Source organism: Gossypium hirsutum, chromosome D07 (assembly GCF_007990345.1).
Source record: "Gossypium hirsutum isolate 1008001.06 chromosome D07, Gossypium_hirsutum_v2.1, whole genome shotgun sequence".
NCBI classification, from domain to species: Eukaryota; Viridiplantae; Streptophyta; class Magnoliopsida; order Malvales; family Malvaceae; genus Gossypium; species Gossypium hirsutum.
In genome coordinates, this window is record NC_053443.1 from 1,614,381 (window position 1) to 1,637,362 (window position 22,982).

At 29.4% G+C, this 22,982-nt stretch overlaps 1 protein-coding gene across 1 annotated transcript; it reads left to right on the plus strand.

Annotated features, from left to right (window-relative positions):
• Positions 1-19,209: 19,209 nt before the first annotated feature.
• LOC107932200 (transcription factor TT2-like) lies at positions 19,210-21,380 on the plus strand. The gene is given in 3 exon segments (NM_001327344.1): positions 19,210-19,407; positions 19,602-19,731; positions 20,747-21,380. Coding segments are annotated over 3 exon segments (765 nt in total). The 5' UTR covers positions 19,210-19,274; the 3' UTR covers positions 21,249-21,380.
• Positions 21,381-22,982: the final 1,602 nt, after the last annotated feature.

Sequence of the window (22,982 nt, forward strand, 5' to 3'; positions counted from 1 at the left end):
AACCAATTTACTTTTTGATCCAATATACATAAAGTAAAATTACTTATTTTTTTAAGTAAAAGTAACAAAATAGAATCGAACTCCTAATATAATAGCTTCCATAATACTTTTAGCGATACGTCAATAAACTTTATTTGATTATGCCTAGAGCCTAATATGAATTATTTCCAAAATAGACAGACGACCTCGTCTTGTTAGTCCACAAAGGTTGGCCCTATGTTTCATGGCCAGGTTGCAATATCACATGTATACATACGTATATATATTTTGTTTTACATACATACCAACAGATATATATTATAGGGTGAATGTTGGACACATTTTGACTCTCATGTACTGTTAGTTGATAACAAATAGTGGAAGACATATAAATAAATGTTAATTAGTAGTTGTATTTAAACATAAACTTGAAATTTAAAACTCGACATCTTAAACCCTAAATCAGAAACTCAATATAAACTTTGACGAATGGATCTACTTGCGCCAATGTAAAATTAAAGAGGCTTTACGATTAATATGTTAACAGTCCAACCATTGAATTTACCAAGATATATATATATGTACTTATAATACATGTAAATTTTTTAACCGATTTGATATTTATATCATATCGATTTAAAATATTATTTATATATATTAATAAAATTTAATGGATAAAAGTTTTTTTTTTTTGCACAAAACAAGTAAGTTTAAAAAAAAAACTAATTTATATCAAACTTGATATTAAAGGTGTCCATGCGGCAAGCTGAGCCGAGGCTTGTGTCAAAAATATTTCAAGCTCAAGGTTGTTTTCGGCCAGTCAACTCAAAAAGCTCATTTCATCGTTCAAAATTTAATAAAATATTAAAATATATTTTAATCGATATTTTGTCATTAATTTTAAATTTTAAAAATTTTTCATTATTTAAATTGAATTCAGGTTGGGCCAATCCAAATTATAAAAATATAACAGTTGAATTGTTAAAATATTAATTATATAAATGATTACGAAGACGAAATATAATAATTATAATGAATATTGATTATGTTATTAGTATTTATTTATAAGTCTTATTTTTTATATAAATTTTGTTTTTACCCGTAATTTATAAGTCTTGAGCTAACTTATAGGATGTAAATTAGTTGACTAAAACTAAATGTCTCATTGTAACTGGCTTCAAAGTCAATTCAATTTTAGGGCAATAAATTTCTTTTTGGGAAAAGGAAACCTTAACGTAAAACAGCAAACGCTATGATTTTATTTATTTATTTATTTTCCAATGGTGTTTACATACGTAATGTATTATTGAAATTGGGAACATTTTGGTTCCAGGCTTTGAGGATTTTGCCTCTCTCTCTCAATCATCATTGGATCCTCCAATTTCTTTTTACTTAAATATTAATATTAATATTTAAATAGGATTTCAATTTTTAAATTTTAACTATTTATTGCCAAAACTAAAGCTAATTCCCATTGCTTTCCCTTTTTTTTTTTATAACTTAAGGATGGTAAATTTAAAATTGCCCCCTAAATTTTGAACTGATTCGTTTTGAATGAAACAATTTTCTTTTAAGTGGATGTAGGATGAGATGGGTGATCTTTTATTATTGTATATATAAAATATTAACAAGGAAAAAATGTAATAACGTAATCATATAATTTTTATGTTTAAAGCTTTTTTTGAAAAATTATATTTTAATATTGAAAATATTAAGGGTAAGTAGCAAAAATTAAATTGAAGCGGAGGAGGGTAGGGCGGAGATAGATGCATCCAACAGTTATGGAGGTGGTAGTGATTTTTAAAATTATGCATCCACAATGATGAAGTCAAAAATTTAATTTGAGGGTCAAATTTGAAATATAAATTTTTAAGGGACTAAAGTACAATTTTATTATTGCATTAACTTATTCTTTCTGAAAATTTTAAATGAATTATGGTTTTAGAATTTCTCAAAGAGATTAAAAATGAAAATTTACCTTTTCTCGGGGAAGGTCTATGCTGGTTGTCACCATCCCTAATCACGACTTAATCGAACATCAACTCATGTAGATAAAAAAATCAATAATACCCAAATTATAAGCATATTTATATATTTTACTTTACTTTACTTTAATTTAATTTTAAAAAAATTCTATTTTTATTTAGCTCGCTTTGATTTTAAACCTCGATAGAAATTTTAAGTATTTTTTTATATGTATCAATGCAAGTTTAAATTTTGAATACGACATTGTTGAGAGAGGTAACCACAAACCCTAAACATGAATAACAAAACGAGCACAAAGAACACTCAAAAAAATATTAATAAAATATCAAATAAAAAAATGAATTTATTAAATAATTTTCTGAGAAAAAAATGGAAGCAACAATTGAATCTAGAGATTCAACAATTATTGACCACTGATGAACTAATAATGTTCTTATTGACAAGTTGGTGAGGTACGTAGATTAAACGTTACTTTGTATTACAGACTGTGATTTTGTAGTTAAGTTGTAAGATTTTATTTTATTTTATTTTATTTTAAACACTTGGGATCAAGTTATGAACTTGTTGACTTAAACAAGGTTTATTTATCGGATCAAACAACAATTGTCTCCTTTATTTTCACAAAACTAGGGCTCGGACAATAACTGTACCCGATTTTAAAATATGTTGTTAGTCATAAAATACAACTTTAATTTTTTAATTTTTTAAAAAAAAAAATTTCCCCCACGTGCCACAATTTCTAGTTTTTTTTTATTTTTCTTTGATATCCACACACATTTCATCTTCACATTCACATGCCAATTTAATTTCGGGGAAAGACACAGTTTATATTTTGTAATTTTAAAAAATATTTCCATTTTCGAATATCTAGGAAAAAGAGCAAAGACTCGAGCTTATGAGTTGGGATAAAAGAGTTATCTTCAATTTTAGTTCAAGCACAGCCATTTGTACTAAAAAATAATTAATTAATTTTTGGGTAAACTACATTATTAGTCACCCAAACATAGGTAAGAATCTTTTTTTGTCGCCCACTTATAAAAAGCTACAAAATAGTCATCCAACCATATAAATTTGTCTTTTTGAGTCACCATTAGTTAAATAACCAATGTTAATATGACGTGGTGGATTTTAGATTTGTCATAATAGTAACTTTAACACTCGATATTTATACATTTGTGTCAATTTACTCTCAATGTCAATAAAATTAAAACTACAAAAAAGATAAAATTACACAATGTATAAATGTTCAGGGTTAAAGTTGCTATTATGACAATTTTAAAAGCTGTCAAGTTATTTTTCTGTTAATAATTTAACAATTGGTGACAAAAATTTTGAATAATTGGATGACCAATAAAATATACTAATAATTAAGTGACTACTAGTATAATTTACCCTTAATTTTCAAACCATTTATATATATATATACTTTAAGGTCAACCAATTATATACTTGTTATGTATTGAGATGTGTATATGTAACTTAATAAATGATGGGTAGAAAATAAATAACCAAATGTGCCAAATTGCACATTATTGTACATGGGTTACCTTAAATTGGAAGATAATTAAAGCTCCTCCCAACCCTCAACCCATAAATAGGAGAATAATGTGTTTTAGCATACTTGAATCGACGTCTTTCTACATTGACAACAATACGCATGCCAATCGAATTAATACTCAATCGATTCAAATGTAACCTTTTAAATACATGGGGAATACAGGTGGTTCATTGTACCAAATGATATAGTTTACCTACTCCCTCTACCTGTAATAGCCCGATTTTAGGCTTAGTCGGAACAGTGGTTTCGGGACCACAAATCCGACGAAAAAAAAAATGTAATGGCTTGAATTTTCAGAGGTGTCGGAACGGTGATTCGAGATCACTAAATTCGACAAATGGGTAGAAAATATTATTAATTTAGTAAGTATAAGTTAAATATGAAGTTAGGAAAATTTTTGAAATAGTGAATAGTGCACTAGAAATAAATATTAAAATAATTAGAATCGAAATGAGGTATCAAGACCTCGGGGATTTTAAACTGAGCCATAAATATTTTTATAAATATTTATGGAGTGTTAAAAAGTTAGTATTAAAGTTTCGTTAAGAAATTTTAAAGTTCGGATAATTAATTGAACAAAAAGGACTAAATTGTAACAAATGCAAAATTTTGGGAAATGATTAAATAGCTTAAATGATAAAAGGAAGAGGGCTTAAAAGGAAAATAGACCCAAGGTCTATTTGGGCTGGACGGCAGAGGCATGAAATCAGCAAGAAAGTAAGGAGAATTAAGGGCAAAATTGGAAAATTGCAAATTTTGCTTAATAAAGTTAGGACCCAAGTGGAATTATCCAGATTTCTCTTCATTTTTCTGAATTCTCATCAGCTAAAACACCATGGAAGGGCTTCTTCAAGCTGGTTCTTCATATTTTTATTACAAGTAAGTTCAATTCTTGACTATTTCTTGAAATTTTTGTATTTTTATGACTTTTACAACTAGGCCCACTTGTTAAATCCATTAGTTTTTGATTTTATGAAAGAAGTTGAAAGTTGATATGAATATGTGCTGGAAGTATATGATGATTTAGCATGAAATTAGAGCTTTAAATTGTTCATATGCTGATTTTATTGAAAGAATTGAATAGAAAGTGAATGTTTGGGACCTAATAGTAAAAGAGTTTGAAGATAGAGTTATATGTGGAAATTCTGAATTTCAATAGTTGTGTAACAACTTATAATGTCTAGTAAAGTACTAATTGAGAAAATTAGATTAATTGAGGGGTTAATTGAGAAAGGACCGAATTGTATAAACTGTGAAATTTGGGGCAAAATGGAAATCAACATTTTGCACTAAAGCAGTTTTGGACAGCAGCAGTAGTGTAACTTTGAAAAATCACCAAAAATTGTAGAGATTGAATTAGAGGATGAATAAAATATGAAACTAAAGCTTATTGAGTCTAGTTTCTTATAAAAGAAATGATGTGAGCAATGGAATTGTAAATCATGAGATATAATAGATTTTGTGAGACAAGGTCAGAATGAATTCGGGTTCCCCTGTTCTGACTTTGGAAAATCATTAAAAATTGTACAAAAATGATTATGAGTTATAGTTTATATGGTTAGAATCCTTAATGAGTCTATTTTTATAAGAAACAAGCTAAAACATCATCCGAATTCTGTACAATGAGATAATTAATTTTTAGTGAAGAGTGGTCGGAACTGTCAGACAGCAAAACAGGGGAAACTTTAAAGAATAAACTGTACTATTTGGCTGAACCAAAAATTATGAAAATTTTATGGTATGAAGATATGTGAGTCTAGTTTCAGGGAAAATTAACGGATCTTAATTTGGAGCTCTGTAGCTCCAGATAAAAATAATTTAGTGACTCTGACTCGGATAAACAGCTTTGAATATACATGTTAGTGAATATTGAAATTATGGTTAATGTTGTTTAAGTGTGTTATACACATTAAGGATGTGGAATGGAGAGGAGGAGGAGGAAAATTGGGAAATATATGAATGATTCGTGTATAAATGGTCATATGTTTGATTATAACTCATAAACGATGAAATATGAATGATGCTTATTTTTGTGCATTATTGGTCATGGTTTAAGCTCATGTGTGAAAATAAAGTTTCATAGTATGTGTGTATGGTATATTCAGTATATGATTTGGCATGAAATAATACCATGAATGGTTTATGAATTAACACATGTTGGTAAGCCTGATATATGAATAAATGATCAAATTGAGCGGAACGCCGGATTTGAGTACTTCTGATCAAGTGACAAAGTGATAAGTGGTAGCTTTAGCTACACTTATCTGATCAAGTGACAAGTGGAAAGTGATAAGTAATAGCTTCGGCTATACTTATCTGATCAAGTGACAAAGTGATAAGTGATAGCTTCGGCTACACTTATCTGATCAAGTGACAAGTGAAAAGTGATAAGTGATAGCTTCGGCTACACTTATCTGATCAAGTGACAAGTGGAAAGTGATAAGTAATAGCTTCGGCTATACTTATCTGATCAAGTGACAAAGTGATAAGTGGCTACACTTATCTGATCAAGAAACAAAGTGATAGGTGGCTACACTTATCTGATCAGGGACAAGTGATAAGTGATCATACGTAAGACCATAGTTATACTATGGCAAAGTGAAAGTGAAGTACTCAATTTTCCGTGACCGTTCCCTAATTTGATTAAGGATGGTAAGTGACAAATGGGCCCAAAAGAATTAAAGTAAATGGATAAGTGGTAGTGTATTTATATCAGGACGATGTTGTTATTCAAACTAAAGTGATATTTTCATTGCTAAATTGAGAATTTCATAAATGTGTTATTGAATGGTATAATCAATAAACATTGAGTTAAATGGTAAATATGTATTAGTTTTGAATTTGATGTCATTGAATTGTACGTGAATTAAATGGAAATTTCTAGTGATATGATTTAAATTATGAGCATGAGAAATTGCGAATTGAATGAAATGGAAATGAAACATTAAATTGCATGAGTATGTATCGGGTCTCGCAGGCCCTAATTATTATGATTATAATATTTTGAGGATATATTGTGAAAAGTTATAGAAACATGTTAATTATTTTGAAAGTTTTAATTTTGATGAAATTTTATAACTCGGTTAAATACGTTTACAAGTGTATGTGTTTTGGTAATGCCTCGTACCCTATTCCGGTGTTGGATACGGGTAAGGGGTGTTACATTTAGTGGTATCAGAGCTACGGTTTAGTCGGTTCTCGGACCAAACGTAGCATATGTGAGCCTAGCTATACATGCCACGTTATTACTCTTGATGATGTGATATCTCCGGGCTCTAACGAAATTGCTTTGTTAAGACAGAGATGATTTTCAATCGAGCTATTTTCGATAATGCTAAAAATGATATTGAGATAAATGAAATATGCTCACGTTATGTTGGAATTTGGAAAGGTAAGTATAAAAATTTGTGATATGGATGTGTTCATGTATGAAAAGAGATGACTATAAGTTAAAAAAAAGTTTATGTTGTGACAAGCTCATCCAAGTATGTTGGTGATTATATAATGCTATGTGTTCAACATATTTGATTAAGTGAATATGATAAGCAAATTTACTTAAATAGATGGAACGTGTGTATGTACATCTGCTTGAATAAGTGAAATTAGTATGTTCATATGATAGAATCTTATGTTTAATTGTTAAATTAAAGATAATAAAATATTTTGTTTTATGTCTAAACCATGAATATTATAATAGTATGAAAAATTGAATTGGAAGTCAAATTGAGTAGAACGCAGGAATGAGTACTTTCGTTCAGTGATATGTGATGAATTGACGGAAAAGACCATGGTTTGACCATGGCAACATGTGAACATGTGATTATGTGATTCCGTGTAAGACCATAGCTGGGCTATGGCGTCGGTAAGTGATATGTGTGATATGTGATTCCGTGTAAGACCATAGCTGGGCTATGGCATCGGTAAGTGATATGTGATTTCGTGTAAGACCATAGTTGGGCTATGGCATCGGTATGTGATTTGTGATTACGTGTAAGACCATAGTTGGACTATGGCATCGAGAAAACGAAGTACTCAATTCCGTAAGACGTTCTCTAATTTGGCAAATGTCGGTAAGTAAAATAGAAGCCAAGTATTGGAATTTAATTAGATATTAACGTTGAGCTTGAGTCAGTAAATTCGTTGTGTGAAATTGTGAGTGACAGAAAACATTTGTAATAAATAGATGTGTTAATTTGCTTGGAATGAATTACGTGGTTATGATGGTATTACATTGATGATGAATACAAAATCATATATATATGTATCTATGAGAGCAAGTTGAAAGATTTATGACTTCACCATCACCCCCTTATCAGTATTGTTCTATGACGAAAATTATCTTGATGAGACAGATATGTTTTTCAACTGAGTTAATTCTAATAGTATAGAAATAAATACTAAAATGTTTGAGTGAAAATGTATTGATTATGAGTTGAAACTCATAAAGGTATGGATCAAAGAATAAAACATTTTTTTATTGATGAATGTTATAATTATACAAGCATATGAGTTATGATATTTGGATTATGATGCTATATAGAAATTTTGATTGTGAATTAGTGATTTGAGTTAGAATTTTGTGTTGAGAACAAAAGTGATTAAAAGCAAATGTTTATTAAATGCTTTGAGAATGTGAACTTAGTAATGAATTGGCTATTTGTGATGGTATGTGTTATGCACATTTATGTGTAAGATAAATTTGAGGCTTTACTACACTCACCCCCATATTAGTAAAATGTTACAATGAAATTTGTGAGATTTTGGTTGAATAAGCTTACGAGTGTAGTGTTACAGAAGTTCGTGTACGGGAGAATAATAATGTGGTCGGAAAAGTTAATGAATTAGAAAATGAGGACAATATAAAAAGAGAGAAATATTTGATAGTTCTGAAAACTACTCAGGTTATCAAAATGGATATCATTCTATATGGATTGTAATTTTTCGATACTTTGTGTAGCTTCAGATGCTGAAATATCGCTATCCTGATTTTCTTATGAATCTATGTGATTATCTGTAAAAGATATGAAAATCCAAAATCATGTGTGAATTTGAAATATACTGTGGAAGTAAATCATTAACCTACCATCTGGTAAGATTTTCGGGGACGAAAATCCCTAAAGGGGGGAGAGTTGTAATAGCCCGATTTTAGGCTTAGTCGGAACAGTGGTTTCGGGACCACAAATCCGACGAAAAAAAAAATGTAATGGCTTGAATTTTCAGAGGTGTCGGAACGGTGATTCGAGATCACTAAATTCGACAAATGGGTAGAAAATATTATTAATTTAGTAAGTATAAGTTAAATATGAAGTTAGGAAAATTTTTGAAATAGTGAATAGTGCACTAGAAATAAATATTAAAATAATTAGAATCGAAATGAGGTATCAAGACCTCGGGGATTTTAAACTGAGCCATAAATATTTTTATAAATATTTATGGAGTGTTAAAAAGTTAGTATTAAAGTTTCGTTAAGAAATTTTAAAGTTCGGATAATTAATTGAACAAAAAGGACTAAATTGTAACAAATGCAAAATTTTGGGAAATGATTAAATAGCTTAAATGATAAAAGGAAGAGGGCTTAAAAGGCAAATAGACCCAAGGTCTATTTGGGCTGGACGGCAGAGGCATGAAATCAGCAAGAAAGTAAGGAGAATTAAGGGCAAAATTGGAAAATTGCAAATTTTGCTTAATAAAGTTAGGACCCAAGTGGAATTATCCAGATTTCTCTTCATTTTTCTGAATTCTCATCAGCTAAAACACCATGGAAGGGCTTCTTCAAGCTGGTTCTTCATATTTTTATTACAAGTAAGTTCAATTCTTGACTATTTCTTGAAATTTTTGTATTTTTATGACTTTTACAACTAGGCCCACTTGTTAAATCCATTAGTTTTTGATTTTATGAAAGAAGTTGAAAGTTGATATGAATATGTGCTGGAAGTATATGATGATTTAGCATGAAATTAGAGCTTTAAATTGTTCATATGCTGATTTTATTGAAAGAATTGAATAGAAAGTGAATGTTTGGGACCTAATAGTAAAAGAGTTTGAAGATAGAGTTATATGTGGAAATTCTGAATTTCAATAGTTGTGTAACAACTTATAATGTCTAGTAAAGTACTAATTGAGAAAATTAGATTAATTGAGGGGTTAATTGAGAAAGGACCGAATTGTATAAACTGTGAAATTTGGGGCAAAATGGAAATCAACATTTTGCACTAAAGCAGTTTTGGACAGCAGCAGTAGTGTAACTTTGAAAAATCACCAAAAATTGTAGAGATTGAATTAGAGGATGAATAAAATATGAAACTAAAGCTTATTGAGTCTAGTTTCTTATAAAAGAAATGATGTGAGCAATGGAATTGTAAATCATGAGATATAATAGATTTTGTGAGACAAGGTCAGAATGAATTCGGGTTCCCCTGTTCTGACTTTGGAAAATCATTAAAATTGTACAAAAATGATTATGAGTTATAGTTTATATGGTTAGAATCCTTAATGAGTCTATTTTTATAAGAAACAAGCTAAAACATCATCCGAATTCTGTACAATGAGATAATTAATTTTTAGTGAAGAGTGGTCGGAACTGTCAGACAGCAAAACAGGGGAAACTTTAAAGAATAAACTGTACTATTTGGCTGAACCAAAAATTATGAAAATTTTATGGTATGAAGATATGTGAGTCTAGTTTCAGGGAAAATTAACGGATCTTAATTTGGAGCTCTGTAGCTCCAGATAAAAATAATTTAGTGACTCTGACTCGGATAAACAGCTTTGAATATACATGTTAGTGAATATTGAAATTATGGTTAATGTTGTTTAAGTGTGTTATACACATTAAGGATGTGGAATGGAGAGGAGGAGGAGGAAAATTGGGAAATATATGAATGATTCGTGTATAAATGGTCATATGTTTGATTATAACTCATAAACGATGAAATATGAATGATGCTTATTTTTGTGCATTATTGGTCATGGTTTAAGCTCATGTGTGAAAATAAAGTTTCATAGTATGTGTGTATGGTATATTCAGTATATGATTTGGCATGAAATAATACCATGAATGGTTTATGAATTAACACATGTTGGTAAGCCTGATATATGAATAAATGATCAAATTGAGCGGAACGCCGGATTTGAGTACTTCTGATCAAGTGACAAAGTGATAAGTGGTAGCTTTAGCTACACTTATCTGATCAAGTGACAAGTGGAAAGTGATAAGTAATAGCTTCGGCTATACTTATCTGATCAAGTGACAAAGTGATAAGTGATAGCTTCGGCTACACTTATCTGATCAAGTGACAAGTGAAAAGTGATAAGTGATAGCTTCGGCTACACTTATCTGATCAAGTGACAAGTGGAAAGTGATAAGTAATAGCTTCGGCTATACTTATCTGATCAAGTGACAAAGTGATAAGTGGCTACACTTATCTGATCAAGAAACAAAGTGATAGGTGGCTACACTTATCTGATCAGGGACAAGTGATAAGTGATCATACGTAAGACCATAGTTATACTATGGCAAAGTGAAAGTGAAGTACTCAATTTTCCGTGACCGTTCCCTAATTTGATTAAGGATGGTAAGTGACAAATGGGCCCAAAAGAATTAAAGTAAATGGATAAGTGGTAGTGTATTTATATCAGGACGATGTTGTTATTCAAACTAAAGTGATATTTTCATTGCTAAATTGAGAATTTCATAAATGTGTTATTGAATGGTATAATCAATAAACATTGAGTTAAATGGTAAATATGTATTAGTTTTGAATTTGATGTCATTGAATTGTACGTGAATTAAATGGAAATTTCTAGTGATATGATTTAAATTATGAGCATGAGAAATTGCGAATTGAATGAAATGGAAATGAAGCATTAAATTGCATGAGTATGTATCGGGTCTCGCAGGCCCTAATTATTATGATTATAATATTTTGAGGATATATTGTGAAAAGTTATAGAAACATGTTAATTATTTTGAAAGTTTTAATTTTGATGAAATTTTATAACTCGGTTAAATACGTTTACAAGTGTATGTGTTTTGGTAATGCCTCGTACCCTATTCCGGTGTTGGATACGGGTAAGGGGTGTTACACTACCATGGGCATATACAAATTTCTAAAATAAAATTATATATAAAAAAACAATTTGTAAATAAGAAGAAAAAATTAAATGTTAGATTTTGAAATATCAGATTCAAAATTTAAAGATTTATATTTGGTGCACCGATAATTTATAATTTTATATACGATTAGTAAATTCAGTTTCGACATATCATTATAAATGAAGTCATTTGTATTTATTTTAAAAAGTTTTTTTTTATGATGTATCATCATTTAATTCATTGACAATAATTTCATACATTGCTATAATGTACTAAACTCAAACTTCAAGAACTTTTATATGATGTGTAGATGGTTTAACAATCCTATATATACACGGTCAATGAACCAAATTTTAATACGTCAATATAAATAAAGCCACTTGAATTTATTATTAATTTTTTTACGATGTATCATCATATGATTTATTAACAATACCAAAAGAACCATATAGTTAATTAACGAATTGCTTATTTGTTTTGTTCTTAAAAATCCATTTTATTCTTATAACAATGTTGTTTTTTGTTCTGAGTACTAACTGTTATACATCATTCCTTTCAAATTAGTTCAACTCTTCCTGCATCACTTGTAGCTAATGTTCATCCTTTTTTTTTTGGCTTCAGTCAAACTATTCTGTTTAAAAGCAACAGAACAGTAGTTCCAGCTAAACAATACAATTGTCACAAAAGCTAATATAACATGAAAACCAGACATTCTAATCACCAATCTAACATTCACCACCACGCCTTGAACATAACCCTATGATTAATACCTGCTGACGCTAATGTTTCTGCTATTTCATTGCCATGTTGCTTTGCTTTTGAAAATGCTACATCAGCCACACAGGCTAGTCTCCTTTCCATATCTGCGAATGTAGTTTGTTGCAACCAAGGTCTCCTGTCTTTATTCAATAACCAATTATATGCCACCCGTGACCCAATTTCAACAATAATCAAATCAGTTCCCCTCCACCCTATCTCAATTATTACATCCAGCGCAGTACTTATTGCTCCTAATTTAGCTGAATCTCGCATCAATGGCATCACATTGTCCCGAGTATAAAGCTCTTACATTTCCTTCCTCGTCTCTAAGAACACCTCCACAGCCCATAGCTTCCTCAGTTGCCATTCCACTTATGTTAAACTTCAGCCACCCATGAGGAGGATAACGCAAACCCAGTGTAACAGGTTTGGAATCGAACCTGCACTTAGACGGACGTAACCACCATAATCTCTCTTGTACCATACACTCATCGAAAGCAACTCTTACCCACAACAATGCTCTCATCTTGGAATGAAATTTCAGCGTATCCATAGACAACACCTTTCTTTCAAACACCATTTTGTTCGTTGCGAGCCAAATAGACCAACATGATGCCGCTATTGCTATCAACCAAAGACTTTTGCTAGTACCATGTAACTTCACATTATGTAATGACCCAAAATTCACGGGCATCAGAAAAGTATGATATCGGGCCTCCGTCTTAGTAAATTGAGTTCGAAAATAATTATTAGAAATATTTACGAGACTATTTGTGTGTTTAATTAGGTTTTAGATAGGTGAATTTAGTCTAATTAAGAATAATTAGGAAAAGGATTAAATAGAGTAAAGGGTAAAAGTTTACTTAAGATTAAAAGAAAGTATAAAGGACCAAAATGGCAATTAAGCCAATTCACAAGTATGAAGAGGCATAAGTGGGTAAGATTGAAGATTTTTATGTGATATATTTTTTTAATTTCATTAATAATCATTAAGGTTTAATATTAAATAATAAATTATATTAATTATTATTATTATTATTATATTATGAAATAAGTTAAACAAAGACAAATGTATAGAAGTGATTTAATACAAATGTATTAATAGAAGTATATACATTTGTAATAATTATATTAAATTATTAAATAGATATTTATTAGATAAATAATTAAATTATAAGATTTTTGTGTGATAAATAAAATAAATGATGACAAGTGTATGGTATAGATGATATTGTACTTTTATAAATAAAATATATATGTACATTTGTAATATTATCAATTGTTGTTAAATAGATTTTTATTAAATAAATAAAATGATTGACAAATAAATGGTATAAAATTTATACAAATGTAATAAAATAAAATAAATATGTACAAATGTAATTAAACAATTGGTTTACTTAATATTTAAGCATACGATATTTTATATTAATATTATATTAATTATTTAGTAATTAAAAAAATAAAGCAAATAAAATAAAGTAAAAGAAAGAAACAGAGAAGAAAAAGAACAGAAGCTACTTCGAAACAGGGGAAAGGAAAGAAAGGAAGAAGAAAAAGAAAGAAAAAGGGAAATAGGGTTTTTAAAGCTTGGAGTTTAATTTGGTAAGCCAATTAAGCCCTTTTCTTTTAATTTTGATGTTTTAGAAGTTTTAGAGTAGAGTTTTGATGAAATTAAGTTGAGGTTTTGGAAGTTTATAAGTTGTTAAGCATGGTTCATGTTGAATAAATTGTTGAATTAGGGATTTAATTGAATAAATTTTAAGTTAGAATTGATAAAAGGATTAAATTGTAAAAGAAATTATAAGTTTTATGTTTTAGGGACTAAATTGAGGGAAATTCGAAATTAGGAAAATATGCTGAAATTTTAATAGTTAAATTTGAGTTTGGATGAAATTTGAATAGAAATAGAGTGTGAATTGAATTAGGAAAGTAAGTAAACTTAGTTAAGATTAAATTGGGAATAAGGTAAGAATTGATTAGAAATTCAATTATTTTTTTTTTAATTTAATGTTGTAATTAATAGCGAAAATTATTATTATTTTCGTAGCTTGCAAAGAACCCGAGGCATCGGCATCAAAAGGAAAGGAGAAAGCTATCGAGGACTAAAACGGGAGATTTATGGTTTGTATTACTATAATTTGAATTTATTTATTTTCAATTGTTAAATTTCAATTAAAGCACTTGGTAAGTGAAATTGAGGTGAGTAGTAAAATATTGCATTGAATAAAAGTGAATGAAAGTATGAATATGTGTGAATATATGAATTGCATATTGATTGGAAAAGTGAATCGAAATGAATTAAATTGAAGTGAAATTATCTGAACTGTGTATTGATTAAAAAGTGGAAAGTGAAATTGAATTGAATTATGATTGAATCGAAAGTGAATTTGAAATAGAAAAATGGTTTGAATACCCTATTAACTAGTCAGGCTGAGTCGGATATAGTTGGCATGCCATAGGATTGGAAGAGTTCAGGGATACTTTGACCTTGAGTTGATGAGACACTGGGTGTCACTATATTTCTTCGGATAGATTCGATGAGGTACTGGGTATCGACTTACTTCTGCTTGGCCGATGAGACACAGGGTGTCAGCTTTGCTTCGAACTATCAGATGAGGCACTAGGTGCCCTTCTGGTGTGTTTGGTTGGATCCGTGTATCTGCCAAAGTCCGAGTCTTGTTAATAGGGGCAAATAAATGGAATAGAAAAAATCGAATAAAAATGATCGACTTTATTCATGAAATGAAAAGTGAATTGAAATTGAGAAATGAGAATGAAAAGAATGAATCAAAGATTCATGAAGAGATTTATGTTCAAATGAAATGTTATATGATATTAAATTGATGAATAGCCAAATTGAGTTGTTATTGTTGAGAAATGAAAGTTAAGAATAAATTAGTTTATTTATGAATTAATTGTTATATAATTTGACATGTTTATTTGTTATTTTACTTAAATAATTTACATTATAGTAATACCACTGAGTATGAAATACTCAGCGTACGGTTGTTTCCGTGCGCAGGTCATTAGAGTTCAAGGTCTAGTTCAGCATCTAGAAAGATCCCGACTCCATCAGGAAAATTTTGGTGATGTATTTCTTCCTTTTGTTTAAGTGGCATGTACTAGGTGATTGAACACGAGTTGTATATATAAAAATATATATATGCTAAATGATCTTGGTTGTGAGTAAATGGTTATAATCTTTTGAATGATAAATAAAAAAGTGAATCAATTTATTAAGTATGATTAGTAGCGTTTTAAAGTATTAAATTATTGATTGAAATATTGGTAAATGAGGTTTTCTCCATCAATACCTCCTGCAATATTGTATTCGCGAGACACAACTAGATTGCAGACAAGGCCTTTTCATCAAGCTGAACCATTCTGTTTGATTTAGATTCTCAGGCTTCTTTCCAGTAATAACTTTTTTCAAGCTGTTTTGAACTAGAATTGCTATCATCCGAACTTGCCACAGATTGAAATTTGTCTCACCATCAAACTTCTCAATTTCAAACATTGTTACTGCTATCTCTGAACGGGCTGATCTATGAAAATTGAACTAGCTCTGATACTACTTGTTAAGATCAACCCGATTAAGCAACAAGTAAAAAAAATAGCGGAATAAATTGAGAAATTGAATACACAAATTTAACGTGGAAAAACCCTTCCAAATAGGATAAAAAAATCACGGGCAAAAATAATTTTACTATAATGGCAAAAGAGCGAAGAGTACAAAATATAGAGATAAAAATTAAACCCCGAAAATCCAAAAACAAAGAACCCTCAAAACGTAAACACAAAATTCTCTAAATGTGTTATGAGTTCTAATCTCTAATGGATGTGTTTTCTAAGGTTGTAAAAACCTATTTATAGGCTAAATTAGTAAGTCAAATAAACTATGCTAATAAGTGTTAAATATATTATACTAATAAATACTAAATCTTCTAGAAAAAAATATATTTTATTTAACTTAACGTACAAATAATTTATCAGAATTCGAGTCACACAACTCTAACCATGTATATATATACACACGTGAATCTCATGCATTCAACAAGAAAGTGTTAATTACCAGTGTAATTATTGTAGTAATTGAAAGAGACAAAGAAATTAAGGTTTTCAGTAGTAATTTCGCTCAAGCATTGACTTTTCAATGTGATGGTGATGATTTGTGATGACTATACGGTGTTTGCCTTTCTTTCTTTTTGTTTGCACGCAGAATATATTATTAAAAAGAATTTGAATTTGTGGTCTCAAACTTGTAACTTCAAAACGTGAATCCCTCAACTAATAAGCCTCGAAAAGCAGTCGTACAGTAATTGTGGGAAACAAAGAAAAGCAGATTTCTTTTGCACATGGGGAGGGGGGACTTGTTTTCCTCTTTCAGATTGAATAACCATTACCCAAGTAAACATCAATCAACACAATTAAATAATAATTCGAAAGTTTATTGCACGATTTGTGTTTAAAAATAACATATGATAAACAATGAAATGTATGATTTGAAACTAATTAATAACACATGAAATATGTACGATATTGAAATAATAATAAAAACTAGAATAAGTTGTAAGGAAAGTGAAATATAAACACATGAATATGTTAAATTAAGATTACGAAATAGATATAATTATTTATCATGGTGTTGTCATCAATCCTAAGTTTGTCTTGAGTTAATTTGTAACTTCATTTCAATCAACAACATTATTAATACGTACAATTGATGAAGGTAATAAAATGTGCATATTAAAATTAAAATGTATAAAAATATTAAAATAATACTTTGATTGACTGGTAAATTTGAAGTTTTGCTAACTTAATTGGCATGAGTCCAAATCCCATCCTATGCACATATTATTGGTTTTTTTTAATAAAAGAATAAAGTACCCTCAAATAACTTTTTTTTTTAAATGTGAAAGGGGCATCAAAAGAATTTTCCTAACTGAGTTGGGACTCGATTGATGGGTGACACCAACTTAGTAAAGGGCTTTATAAATACTATAAATAAGTTTAAATTTTGGTTACTCAATTTCAAAAAGTTACAAAATGATCATTGAATTATTCAGAAGTTTTCATTTAAGTCATTGAGTTGCTAAAATCACTGATGTATGGCCTTCTCTGCACACCGTCTACACCAATCAAAAGCTCTCATTCCCCTTTTCTTCTACAGTTCAATTTTTTTTTTATGAAACAACATTGAACGCCATGAATTTACAAATCAAAATCTAAAAAACTTTCTTCTTTTATCTCTGACACTAACTATCAAATTGACTTGGATTTAAGATATATATATTATTCTACTTGTCAATTGATATTGATCTATCGTATCGATTGTCGAATTATCACTTAAAGCCCGCTAGCCAAACCTCTTTTTTTAAAAAAATAACAACCCAGTGACTTCAATAAAAACTTTTGAATAGTCCAGAGACTATTTTGTAACTTTTTTAAGTTTAGTGACCAAAACGTAAACTTATTATTAGTTTAGTGACTTTGGATGTAGTTTACCGAACTATTATTATTACTTTTTTTAAAAGTGTGAAATTGTCGAACCCTTAATTAAATTTATTTTGATGAGAATATTAGACATTTAAATCATACCAGTTCCCAGATCACATGCATTGTATTGATTTTACGTGCTTATTTTTAAATTTATTAAGTAATATATTTTTATCATTTTTAAAAATATATATTTATTAATTAAATGAGAATTAGTCTAATTTATAATAAAAACCCATTAATTAAATGTAAATATTATTAAAACCAAATAATTGTAAACCTATGACTAAAATCTCAAATACCAAATAATTAATAGTATATTATTTTTTTCTAAGTATATTTTTTTAAAATATCAAATTAGTTAATTTCACATTAATATACTACATATTAATTAATATTTCTTTTATTATTATCATATAATAATACTAATAAATTACTATTCTAATTTTTATTTATTAATATAATTAATAATAAAGGGTATTTTCATCAGTTCAAAAGTTTCTCCAAACTCGTACATATATAGATTAAGAAACACTCGTATATATATATAGGAGACTGATATAGCATTAGAATTAGACATGTACATGGATCAAGTGAGCATAGGTTTGATACATATATGCGGGCTGAGCTTTGGACTAGGTATTTTGACTTTGAACTAACCCAACTCAAATTTAAATTGAAATATTTATTTATTTATTTAATTAGTGTAAACAGAATCAATTGGATTGAATCAAATTTGAATTTGAACATGAATTTTTTGGAGATGAGACACTCAATTTAAAAAAGTTACAAAATGGCCATTAAACTATTCGAAAAGTTTTCATTTAAGTCATCGAATTATTCAAAAGTTTTTATTTAAGTCATTTGATTGTTAAGTTTTTTTTAAAAAAAAAAGTTTAGCTGGTGAGCTCCAAGCAATTATTTGACGGTACAACAGATCAATACCCATCGACGAGTAGAAGAATATACTTTAGATCCAAGTCAATTTAACGATCAGTGTCGGATATCGAAAAAGAAAGTTATTTGGATTTTGATTCGCAAATTCATGACGTTTAAAGCTATTTCATCAACAATGATTTTAACAGTCTAGGGATTGAATGGTTCGGTGACTATTTTGTAACCTTTTAAAGTTAAATAACTAAAACATAGATTTACTAATAGTTTAATAACCTCAAGTGCAATTTACCCTTTTTTTTACTTAATAATTCAGAGTACTTGGGGTTCCTTCATACATGCAAACATCAACCCCCAATATACGGTGTTACGTATAAATAGTTTAAACAGCTTCCCTATATAAATACCCCATATATCACCAGAAAATGACGTCCACCCCCAATTATAATAATAAGAACAAACCCGGTACTCAAAGAGAGAGCGACTGTGTGTCTGTGTAAAAATATGGGGAGGAGGCCTTGCTGTGCCAAAGAAGGGCTTAACAAAGGAGCATGGACTGCAAATGAAGACCAAATCCTCAAAAACTACATCACCATCCATGGTGAAGGCAAATGGAGAGACCTTCCTCAAAAAGCTGGTATAGTCCTGCTTAATTTCACTCAAAATATACTGATTATTCTGTTTGAGCTGAGTAAGATCCTAAACTGGACAAAGCTCGTCTAGTATTGTTTTTCTGTCTATAATATACCAACTCGAAACTTCGATAGAATAGCATTGACCCAAGCTTTTGTATGATTTTTGAGTTTAATTTGTAACTTGATATATATATAGGGTTGAAGAGATGTGGGAAGAGTTGCCGGCTCCGGTGGCTGAATTATTTGAGGCCGGACATTAAGAGAGGGAACATCTCTATTGAAGAAGAAGAGCTCATTATTAGACTACACAAGCTCCTTGGTAACAGGTAAACTTCACTAATCTTTTCTCTTTTGGTCAAATTTGGGTTTCAGTGCCTCTACTATGCTCTATTTAATCTTTGTACCTTAATTTAGTATAATGCGGTTGATTTAATCTTAGTACTTCAATTTGGTATAATATGGTTAAAAAGTTAATGTGAATTTTTCTTAAAAACTTCTTTTTCAATTAATTATGCTACTTGAATTTTTTAGGCATATCTTTAACTTTGTTTTACTGTCAATATTCGAGGCCGTTTCTAACGTTCTAACTCTCTTCTTGAAACGTGATATGGGTTTTTCTTAAAAACACGCCTTTCACCTCATCATGCTACTTAGATTTTTGTGTTTTGGGAAGCATGTTTTAAGGAAAAATATGTTAAAATAATTTGAGTGATTAAAATTATAATTCAACCTTTCATCTATTGCTTTTAAGATTAATGAAATCAACATTAACATATTGTTAAAGTGTACGAAGATATTGATGATCTGTAATTATTGTTGGCTAATTAGTACATTTAAGAAATCTTATAAAGATCCTTTTCATGAACCTTTGATGTCAAATTTCTCAATTATTGTTGTTTTAATGGCTAAACCACAGTTTTCTACATCATAACCAGGACTAGCTGTGGTTAAAATGAAGAAAAAACAAAGGGAAAGCCTGACCCACCAAAAACCCCATCTTGTGACTTTGAACTTCATTTCAAAAGGACCACGTTAATTTGCTACAGATTGGAATCCTGATTAAATACTTAATTAGAATTAGTTTAAAATTTGACTCATAGTTTAGGGACTTCTAGTGAAATTAACCCATGAGTATCTTTCCAAAAATCCTTTTGACAGCTATTCCGTGAACTTTTTCTATTAGAATGACAGTGATAGTAATAGTTAACTCTTTTCTAAACTTCAAAACGTGAACTTTAAGGATTAATTAAAAATTCAACCAATAATTCAGGGACTTCTGGTGAACTAACCCATTCAATAAATAAAGCCAAAAAGCTAAAAATATTTGTGTTTTCTTTTTAGGTGGTCTCTGATTGCTGGAAGATTACCGGGGCGAACAGACAATGAAATAAAGAACTATTGGAACACAAATTTGAGCAAAAGGATGGAAGGCCAGAAAAGGAATATTTCTCCAAATACCCCCCAAGTTTCTTCTCACAATGTGATTTGGACCAAAGCAGTGAAGTGCACCAAGGCCGTCAATGTTGATACTTTAGACCCCAAATCCGAAACTCTAGTCAACAGTCCTAGTGAGACCCCTTCTTCTTCAGCCATCAATGAGGATAATACTAACAACAATTCCATGGATTTCTTAGTCGATTTCGATATCGATGAACTTCTCGCATTCGAATACAACCCGATCCCGGAGTTGTATCGAACTCAAAACCGCGGTGACAAAATGGGCAATAATGTGGCGGACAACGGGGAGTACAGTCATGGTACCGAGTTTTGTCAGGCATGTGAACACTTGGATCTTCGAGGTCTAGAATCTTATTTGAATCTTGAAGATGAATGGATCAACTAATTAATAATCCAAAGTTCGCACTTTGTTGTATTAAGATTTGACTGTTAGGTTTGTTAGTGTTTGAATCATATTGTATCCTATAAATATCCATGAGAAATAGCAATAAAATATGGGTCCATTTTTGTAATTTCACTTTATATTTAAAACTTAATAATTAAAGCTAAGTTACATTATTTGTACGGAAAAATACTAATGATTGGATTTAGTCAACAGATTAAATCTCAAATTTTACTAAAATATAAGTATCAAATCGTATATCCGGTTCAAAATAAACTGTTTTTTTGTTATGATAAGCCTGAAAAATGGGTTTAAGCAAAAAATAAGACCCGTTTAAAGAATGGGTTAGGTCTCGGGTAATATTTTCTTTGCCCAGACCCGGCCCGACCCGGATTTGCCATAAAAAAGTTTTGTTGTTTTGCTGTTGTTTTCTCACTTTTTACCACTATTTTGCTATCATTTATCTATAATGTTGCTACTATTTTGTTGTTAATGTTTGGATATTATATAACACTTATTTTATTGTTAACTTTGCTATTATTTTAGAAGTATTTGTTTGTTAAGTTACACTTATTTTAGTATTATGTAAGTAAAAAAATTTAATTTGTTGGGAAACATTTATTTTAATATTTTTAGTATATTTGGTGTATTATATTTTTTTAAAAATTATATAAAATTATAGGTTAAATTCTAAATTTGTCTCTAAATTTCAAAAAGTTTTAACTAACCTTCAAACTATCAATATCATTTTAAATAGGTTCTTCCACCAGTCATTCTGTTAACTTTTTCTTAACAGTATGTATCATCGTTTAATTGCATCTTTTATCGACTAGATATTCTGGATCGAATTAGTCTGTTAAACCGATTGATTTAAAAATCAGAGGTAGTAGGCATATAAATCAAAAATTAAAAATAAATTATTGAAAAACTGCCCAAAAAAAGGATTTTTTATGTTTCATTTTTATGTTTTTTTTATATCTATTTTTCTTAAATCTTCTAATTTTTAATATTTTTAAAAAATTAATTATTATCATTTTTCATTATAAATAATCACATCAATAAATTGAATCGATTAAATAAAGAAAATAAAAATTCAACAAAAATACGACTCCTAACATCAATTCAAATTATTTTTTTATAAATAAATTATCGCATCAAAAAATTGAATCAGTTAAATTAAAAATTAGAAATTCAACCAAAATACTCTTAATATAATTTAAAAAAGAAATAGAAAATATCAGTCTGTCCAAAATTAGAATATCAAATCCATTAATTATATTTTTCTAACCCTAAACTTTTTGAAAAAATTGAATTATTTGAACATGATGCCAAACTAGGGTTTACTAATAATGTAGAAAAAACCTGTCCCAAAACCTACGCATGAATGAATAGTATCATTCTGCCTCAAATATCATGTTTAGTCACCTATGCTACCCCCACTACTCTTTTCTCTTGGCATTTAGTGGCGTAGAATAGTTGGATTTTTTTTTTTAATCATATTAACTTAAAAGGCTTTTGTCGAAGTCGAGATACAAAATCAACTCGATTCTAGAATGATACTGATTCGTTGAGGGGTCCATCAACTCTAAACAAACAATATTTCGAAGACTTTTCTTAAATGGAGCACTTGTCCTCCTCTCAACGGTCTGTATATAATATCACTCTATTTGTATGGACAAATTCACAAAATTTTTAAGGGGTAGAATTGAATTACGAATTTTCGAGAAGTTAAAATAT